Genomic DNA, 9,839 nt, shown 5'->3' with positions numbered 1-9,839 from the left:
CCCTGGATGAGAGTCATACTGTGCAAATAAACTTGTGCTATATATCCTCTACACACATCCTGTTTGGGCTCAACCACACCTACAAAACAGGCTGTCCTGCGAGAGCTGTTCTCAGATCAGCCTGACGCTCTCTCTGCTTCAGTGCTTTGAGTGAATTAATGGATGATACTGTCTGATGCCTTATCTTTGATGTGTATGATAATCATATCATCTTTATTTAGGTGGAAAAGCTCCTCAGTGAGAAACAATAGGACATGATCATGAGTTCATCAGTGCTAATAGGTTCACAGACTGTGTCTCATCCACATTTTGTCTCACAAGTACCTTAAGGTAATAAGTTTTGAGCCCCACCCTCTCTTAGGACAGGTATATGTGTACACGCACGGGCTGACAGACAGCAGACTGCTGGAGATTGCTTTCATCGAGCTTTGGAAACTGTACACAGACTCTAATTGTCCGTTTGGGGCACAAGACAGTGGAAAGGTAAATACAAATATTTTTATTAATGTCGTTTTTATTAATTTCAGTAATTTTATTAAATCTGTATATGCAATTGTCTGTAAGTTTTATAGTAATCAGAAATAGTATTTAGAATTTAATTATCATCCCTGCATGGGATTGAACCTACAGCCAAAACAGGTTATGAGCTTCTCCACCCTGCAGCGATCTGTAGTGTTTCTTATTGGGACTTTTAGAGATATGATTAAATGTAGTTCTTGTAACAGACTTCTGAACAATTGTTTTGTGCATATTTTCATCATATTTATGTTTAATAGCCGTTTTCAATGTCAATGGCGATATTTAGTTGCTGACTTGAAGCGACCATGGGAAACGAGCATTCAACTCAGGAAAAACGGCAGAAGGTGAAATTATTTTATCATTATTTTTGTATTATTATTTTATATTAACATAGCTTTATTTTGCAACATCTATATTTTTAAGTTAAATATACAAGAAAAATGCATAATTTATTTCCCAGCATTTTAGCAATATCATGATTATATTGTTAAAAGTACAAATATTCTGTGCAGTCCTAAAAACGTTTTTGTTCAAATTAGCCGTAGATTATAGCAGATGTTTTCAATGTAGCAAGTAATTTTATGGCAGCTATGTGTTTGTTTTGGTAGATATTTGTGTATAATCTTGATTCAGAAAAGCAAGATTATAAATCATTATACATTATGCATTATAATTGAAAAAGATTAGAACACTCCTTTTCCAATATAATTATGTGATTAAAAACTTGATTTTTAGTTTTGTTTCTCTTTTGATACTTTCTCTGTTGAAGACAATCATGTGATAGCATTATGTTTACTGAGACAACTCTGCATATTTATACCAGGGTTGTTTTAGTTAACTAAAATTAAAACCATAAAAAAGAAAAACATTTTGTTACTTTAAAAAAAACAAACATATATATATATATATATATATATATATATATATTTTTTTTTTTTTTTTTTTCAAAAAATCCACACGACTCCAGTCCATCAATTAACATCTTGTGAAGCAAAAAAACTGCATGTTTGTAAGAAACAAATATATATATATTTATTTATTTTTTTTTTTTTTTTTTATTTTTTATTATTATTATTTTTTTTTCAGCTATAGTTTCCAAAGCAACATTTATCAATTTAATTTAGTTTAACGTTATAACTAAAATAAGCAAAACTAAAACTGAAACAAAACATTTATCAAAACTGTTTTCTTTTAAATAATACTAATAAAAAATGACATATATATATATCATATTTCTAAAAACTTAAATAAATAGGATCTCAATAATACTGAAATAACACTGATTTAAACCAAGGCACAAAATAACAACTGATTATGAAACTAACCAGTATCGTTCACCAGGCAAATGCTGAGAAAAAAGTCCAAAATGGAGAGCTGAATGGACATGCAGTAGCAGCTCCAGATGAAACTGAACCTGGTATGTATATGATTTACTGCACATTTATTCTGTTCATGTGATTAAATTAATCTCCCCTTATAATATCAAAGTAAGGATCTACAGGAGTTTAAGCTAAACTAGCAGGCTTGTACATTGATTGGATTAACTTGGCAAGTCAACCAACAATCGAGAACATGACTCAAAGCTCTGTATAAACTTTGGGTGTTGCATGGTGGATAAAGCAATGTTTAATTTGCATTTGGTGTGCATTGCTAGTTTGTAGTTAACACATTCACAAAGCCTTTATAGAAACAAAATGCACTCACAAGTACAGTATAGTGATATATATGTATATATATATATATATATATATATATATATATATATATAGTATGTATCCCATAGAATGCAGAGGCATGCATTTGTTCATGCACATATTAAGAGAGAATGAAAGTTGCACAATGCACATAGAAATAAGGCCAGAAACACACTTTATGCAAGTATGCAAACACATTCTAGTTGAATATAATTGTACTCTTATGTTATTTTGGCTGTAACCTCAACTGTCCTTTAAAATGTCGAGTGTGTATAAGAAGTGGGTGTGTATTATGATTTATGACTGGCCAAAACGATTATCATATTGATAACTGAAGGCAATAGATATTAATTGTCCCTGTACTTTGCATTCATCATTTCTTTCTCTTTTTTTTTTTTTTTTTTCTAGAGATTAGCAAAGAAGCAGCAGTAGAACAAAAGAGGGAAACCCCGCCAGCCCCTGTCACAAATGAACCAAAACCACCAGAAAAAGAGGAGGTAGACAGCAGCAAAGCTAATGGACATGTGGAAGCGACCCCTGAGCAAAAAACAACACAATCAACAGATGCTGAACCACCCAAAAAAGCTGCAAAGCCCAGTGGAGATGAGATGTCCAACTTCCTTGGTAAAATGTTCAAAAAGTTAATTTTCCCTGTTCTTTGCATTCATCATTTTTTTTTTTTTTTTTTTTTTTTGTTCTAGAGATTAGCAAAGAAGCAGCAGTAGAACAAAAGAGTGAAACCCCGCCAGCCCCTGTCACAAATGAACCAAAACCACCAGAAAAAGAGGAGGTAGACAGCAGCAAAGCTAATGGACATGTGGAAGCGACCCCTGAGCAAAAAACAACACAATCAACAGATGCTGAACCACCCAAAAAAGCTGCAAAGCCCAGTGGAGATGAGATGTCCAACTTCCTTGGTAAAATGTTCAAAAAGAAGAGCGAACCCGTGAAACCTGCAGCAGAAAACAACGATTCAGTTGACGCACCGGTCAAAACGGTGGATCTGAACATCGACATGCAGCCTGTAAGTAGAAGTTGCAAAAAAGAAAATTGACTCTTCCTCAGGCCATCCAAGATGTAGATGAATTTGTTTCTTCGTGGGAAGAGATTTGTAGAAATGTAGCATTCCATCACTTGATCACCAGTGGATGCTCTGCAGTGAATGGGTGCCGTCAGAATGAGAGTCCAAACAGCTGATAAAAACATCACAATAATCCACAAGTAATCCACACCACTCCAGTCCAGCAGTTAACATCTTGTGAAGCAAAAAGCTGTGTCCAAATCCATCAAGACGTTTTTAACTTAAAACATTATTTAAATGTTTTTAAATCGTTGCTTCCAGCTAAAATACGATAATATTGCTTTCTCCGGTGAAAACGTTTTCTCATCTGAATCAGGAGAGAAATATGCACAGATCAAGCACAGTTTACAAGCCAAAAAGTCTAAATATGTGGGTGGATTTTGATGTGAGAGGACAAAATGGGATGGACTTTTTCACTGAAGAAAGCAATATTATGATTGGAGGACTTGTATTTTAGCCAAAGCAATGATTTGAAGTTAAAAAAATGTCTTGATGGATTTGTTTCTTACAAACATGCAGCTTTTGGCTTCACAAGGCATTATCTGATGGACTGGAGTGGTGTGGATTATTCTGTGATGTTTTTATCAGCTGTTTGGACTCTCATTCTGACAGCACCCATTCACTGCAGAGGACCCATTGGTGAGCAAGCGATGCAATGCTAAATTTATGATGAACAAACAAACTCATCTACATCTTGGATGAGGGTGAGTACATTATTCAGCAAATTTTCATTTTTTGTTGAACTATTTTCCCGGCCACTCGGTTTCTCTGGTAGTCTCATCCACAGTGAAACATGACTGTATTTGAAATATCAGATATTACTGATTAGCTATGATTTGTCACATTGCACAGCATTTTTGCTGATAGTTTGGACAGAAATATAATTTGACTTTGGAAAATGTGGAATGTAAAAAAGCTTGAAGCACATAAACATCATAAACCAAGAATGCTTTAGTACGTTTAGCTGATGGTTATTTTTGGATGGAAACCTGAAAGTTTTCTGCCAAACATCTACCAGGTAACAACAGATCTGACTAATTTCTCATTCCAAAAGGATACAGTCTTCATTAATGCAGACCAAAAGGAGATTCTTGAGGAAGTTGCAGACAAGATCAAATTGCAATTGGTTGACGCCATTCCTGTGCAACCCATACGTTCAGGTTTATTGACAAAGAGTGTCCCGTTGGAGTCCTCAAACACAGATGAGATCCTCCTAGAATGGCCTGCTACACAAGAGCCAGTAGCTGTTGCAGAAGAACCAATAGCTGAAGAGCCAGTTAAAAGAAAAGCCAGTGAGTTACACATAGGACATCTGAAGTCTGAAGAGGCACCATTGGTTGATGCTAAGGCTGCAGAAGATGAAGAACCTAAGACGGAGGATGCTGAAAAGACCTTGAAAGAAGACAAAGAACTTATACGACTTGTTGAAAGCATAATATCAGAAGAAAAGGAACAAGCATGTGAGAACGAGCCAAATGGTACCAAACAGATTAGTGACGAACTGATGAAAGTAGCTGATGAAGCTGATAGTGTGTCTTCAGTTGTACAATTAGCAGTTGATACCGTCGATGTTGAGGAACCAGTCGTTGGAGCTGAAGAGCCATTGCTGGCTGCTGAAGAAATTGCAGATATTGTTGAGGAAATCTTGCACATCACTCAGGAACAAGAAAGCCTTGATGCAGAAGAGTCTGAAGAACGTCAAAGGAACAAGTGCAAGGACACTCTGGTTGTTACAGAGGAATCATTAACATCTTCTGTGGAAGCAGCGCTGATTGCCGAAGAAGAAATCGCTCCTGCCACTTTTGAGCTCATCTTAGCTATTAATGGATCGGCGACTGTAGATGAGGAAAGTTGGGTGATTATTGAAGAACCAGCTCTACCGCTGAACATCTCTGGACTTTCAGAAGAACCTGCGCTCACTAAAAGTAAATGTAATTCAGCAGATTCTTCTCAATTGCTTTCCCAGCTGAGGTCCGCATGCACTAAGGTTTTAGAAGATGCTTCATATAAGCCGCTCAGTGTCGATGTATGTGCTGATGAAAGCACTATTCACATCACAGTTGAGCTTTGCCCGGATGAGTTCACGTGTCTGAATAAGGTCAGTTATAATACCGATGATCTTTCGACAAGAAAGCCGCTGCATGGACAAACTTACCGCATGCGATTCACTCAGCATGGAAACTTACTAGCGCCTTTCCTCAAGATTCTTGTATTGATTAACACAAAATTAACATAAACTACTTTGTTCCTGAAAGTGACGTCGAAACTTCCTAACGTTAAAATATCCCGTAAATGATTCTTAGCATGTTGGCTTATTGTTTTGTCTCTATATAATGTACACTTCTAGTCAAATTTTGAAATAATTAAGATTTATTTTATGTTTTTGAAATAAGTCTCTTATTTTTTTAACCAAAAATACAGTAAAATCAGTAATATTGTGAAACATTGTTACAATTTAAAATGACTTTGTGTTTGAATATATTTCATAATTGGTGCTTAACTATTGTCAATTATTATTAGTGCTCAATTATTAATAATGTTGAAAGCTGCGTAATGTGTGTATGGAAACGAAAATATAATATTTCAAGATTGTTTTGATGAAGAGAAAGTTAAATGAACAGCATTTATTTAATCTTTATATTCTTACTAAACTATATAATAATAATAATCTTATTTTAAATATATAATAATCTTATATTCTTAAATTTATATATATTATAACATTCATGTTTTTACTGTATTTTTGATCAAAATGGGCTTTTTTCAAAAACATAGTTATTAAACTATAATACATATGTTATTCTAATATTATTCCAAACATTTGACTGGTAGTTTAACTGTCCCAGACATTTAAAGTGTTTGTTTTGTCTTTATTTATTTATTATGAATTATTCCAAACATTCACCTACTGTAGTAGTCTTAAAGGTAAGTGTTTGTTTAGTCTTTTTCTTGTGTATTTTACATTTGCATGAAATCTAACGACTAATGAAGAGCTACTGTAACTCTACTGTACACCAGTTATCACCAACCAGATGTTGTCGAGTTACATCTTTCATATGTTCAACTTAACTGATTTCTACTCAAATATAACAAGCAAAACACATACTGTATAATCTAAATATGACCCATTTTACTCTCAGATAACGCACACGCAGATTTAAGTCCAGCACATTGCTGAATATCAATGAGTGAGGGGGGGAAACAGGCGTTAATAAAAGGATGATTGTTGCCGCTGGCTGGAGTAGGCAGAGGCATGGATGGAATTGTGCCTCTATTTCAATGCATCTATTGCACATCAGCTGTAAGGGTTGTAACACATTCCCAAGGGCTAATTCTCTGGATTTGTCTATAGGATCCAGTGGACATAAAGACCAGCACGGAGCCAGAGCCGGAGGCTGAAGCTCTCAAACCCAGTCCTGTGGAAGCTGCAGAAGAAAATAACCCGTCAGAGGAGGTCAAAGCAGCAGAAAAGACAGTTATGAACTTTTTCAAAACATTTGTAAGTGCATTTTAATTGCTTTATTTGTTTTCATGCTTTAGGTGATTCGAATGCTGTTCTAATTCTCTTTCAAACAACATTATTGCACTGAACTCATTGGTGTTTTAAGCTAAGCTACAATGATCAGTTTCAAAATTATTGAGAAACGTAAGCATGCAGTGTTTATAGAATATCATTTATGAGAGTAACAAGTGTGTATTTGTCTATAACTGAACAATCTAGACTTGTAGTGCCAGACTACAATGATGCATTTTTACTCCATCATTGTGGTATTTGTTACCCTGCGTCTTTAATCTGTTCAACTCTGCTTGGCACTCTGCTAAATCAATCCTTTGGACATGTCAGACTGTGGCAGGCTTTTGTTTGCTGCATAATGTGAGCTCACAAGGGAGGCCTGTGCGTTCAGAGTTGTGATAAAGCACGGGAAGGCCTACGCCATCTCCAGAGGACAATGGCTGACTCAATAGCAGAAACATGTTCAGATCGGCCCCTGCCAGCGAGCTCTTTGTGCGCCCGTGGCAAAGCAAGCCCGGCTAAACTGCGTCTGGATTTGACAGGCATTATCCTCACAAAAGATACATTTTTGATATCTCAATCTTCATCTCCGTGCAGATGAGCAGGCCCGGTTTGGAGAAATGGAGTACCTGAAGGAGCAGTATATGCTTAAACACGCCACTCTGATGGTGTTTCACAGTCACTCTAATGTTTACGTGTCTGTGCGTTCTCTTTTCTGCATGCGAAGGCCACTCCGACCAAAACAAGCAAAGAAGCCAAAGCCACTCCTGATGCTTCAAAAGAACAGGTAATAAAACCTTGACATTCACAGCATTACTCATTCATATTCATGAGAATTATATGATATGATATGATATGATATGATATGATATGATATATGATATATGATATATGATTGATATGATATATGATATTATATTATATTTTAGTAAGAGCAATCTACAGTACCTATTTCATACTTTCTGCTTAAGCTTTTTATTTCTGCATAGGATTGCTTTTAATGATTATTATAGGGCTGAACATTTTTAAAGTAACACCCTAAATTCTGTTTTTTTTAGAACTTCTCTCATTGGGCTTCAGCTTCATTCATTTAGTCATGTGTTTGTTCATTCATTCTTTCGTTCATTCCTACGTTCATATGCTCGTTTCTTCGTTCGTTCGTTCGTTCATTCAAGAAAGCTTTATTAATACATTTATAAATAAATAAAAAATATATGTAATATAACATGTATTTATTTCAGCAGGCTTTATTTATAAATTTATGAACAAGTAAATATAAAATAAATACACAATTTATTAAGTTAATGTATTTATTTAAGCATGATTTTTTTTTACAAATGTATGATATTTTATGATTTTTTTTAACAAATGTATGAATAAATACATATAAAAATATGTATTTATTTACTTATCTGTCTAAGCATGCATTATTTATTTAAGCATGCTTTATACATTTATGAATAAATATAAAAATACAAAATGTATTAATTTATTAAATTGTTTATTTATCTAAGCTTACTTTATTTTTCAATTTATATATACATAAATTAAATATAAAATGCATTTATTTATCTATTTATTTATTTTTTCTGTCTAAGGATGCATAATTATTTCATTTATGAACAAATAAATAGAAAATTAAGAAATAAAATATATTGATTGATTGATATACGTATTGTATGTATTAATCTAAGCATGCTTTATTTTTTATATATTTATAAATAAACATAAAGAAATACTATTTATGTTTAAATAAATAAATAAATAATTCAGACTTAGATTTTTTTGCAAAAAAAACAAACAAAAAAAACCTGATGTCAGATTATTGTCCTAAATACAGATGATGCTTGGTATTTATTGTCTTAATGTTTGTTCTTCAGTCACAGAAAGAGACCCCACCAGCACCATCAACAAATGTGAGCCATTTCATTTACATTACATATTTTATTGCTTTTATAATATTTCCACCTTTTGCATAATTTTTCTAATCATATTTTAGTGAACACCATAAGCAATCCAATAATGCCACAAGATCCCTGCTGTAAAAAAGAGTTGGTTTTGAGAAGTGCTTTGTTGACAATGAAGCATTATAGAAGAATAAATAAAAACTTTATACCCACCTGCTGTTTTGTGCTTGAAATAAAACAAACTGCACTCTTTTCTAAGGTACAGGAAGCACCGAAGGCCCCTCCTCCTCCTCCCCCAGCGCCACCTAAGATGGAAAGCAAAGCAGAGCCGGCGGTGAAGAAAGAGGACACGTCTGCAACAAAAGCAACGGCAGCAGCTGCAACAAAAGCAGAGGGATCTGCCAAGAGCAAAACTAAAGACAGTGCATTAAGCAAACTCTTCCGTTCAAAGGTAAGCCCAAACCTGACAGCAGTAGCAATAATCCACATTAATAAAGCCTTTCTGTTTGGTTCTGGGGTGAGCCTTGGACTCTTATTAGACATGTTAAATCTATATGAAGCATATGTGGCACACCATAACAGAGTAATGTGAATTTGAGGTGTTGCTAGGCAAGGTGGTGTCAAAAGTTCAGGCGGCGACAACCAGTGGAGCCAGAGCTAAGACGTCAGGAGTGGTAAATGATAATAAGCATAGGCTATTCTGATATTAACAGAACTGACCCATTACTGTTAACTCAAGACATGCAAATTAATACAAAGAGCTACTGTTATTTTGCCCTTTGTGTGAGAGATCTGTAATCAGAGCCTAAAACTAACATTTTGCCACACCAGCCAATGCCAAAACTTACCAGTCATAAATCTTTTTTACCAGCCATGAAACTGTGTGCGCATTATTTCTTTAAATAAATTAATAAATTAATTAAAACATGCTGAACACATTGAGGAAACACATACAATTGCAATTATTATTATTATTATTATTATTATTATTATTATTATTATTATTATTATTATTATTATTATTATTATTATTATTATTATTATTATTATTATTATTATTATTATTATTATTATTATTATTATTATTATTATTATTATTATTATTATTATTATTATTATTATTA

General features: G+C 33.9%; 1 protein-coding gene across 1 annotated transcript in view; it reads left to right on the top strand.

Annotated features, from left to right (window-relative positions):
- The first annotated feature begins 409 nt into the window (after positions 1–409).
- The window catches only part of LOC107590473 (neurofilament heavy polypeptide-like), a 22,139-nt gene continuing 12,709 nt past the window's right edge, over positions 410–9,839 (top strand). Inside the window, exons 1-9 of the mRNA XM_016279226.1 lie at positions 410–483; positions 777–863; positions 1,861–1,936; positions 2,915–3,237; positions 6,647–6,793; positions 7,536–7,595; positions 8,689–8,724; positions 8,975–9,166; positions 9,315–9,389. Of these exons, the coding sequence (XP_016134712.1) occupies positions 825–863; positions 1,861–1,936; positions 2,915–3,237; positions 6,647–6,793; positions 7,536–7,595; positions 8,689–8,724; positions 8,975–9,166; positions 9,315–9,389 (948 nt within the window). The 5' untranslated portion in view covers positions 410–483; positions 777–824. The remainder of the gene's footprint in view (positions 484–776; positions 864–1,860; positions 1,937–2,914; positions 3,238–6,646; positions 6,794–7,535; positions 7,596–8,688; positions 8,725–8,974; positions 9,167–9,314; positions 9,390–9,839) is intronic.

This window comes from Sinocyclocheilus grahami, unplaced genomic scaffold, assembly GCF_001515645.1.
Source record: "Sinocyclocheilus grahami isolate Dianchi unplaced genomic scaffold, SAMN03320097.WGS_v1.1 scaffold128.1, whole genome shotgun sequence".
Taxonomy (NCBI): Eukaryota; Metazoa; Chordata; class Actinopteri; order Cypriniformes; family Cyprinidae; genus Sinocyclocheilus; species Sinocyclocheilus grahami.
Note: the sequence above shows the minus strand (reverse complement) of the source record. Positions and strands in the feature narration are given on the sequence as shown.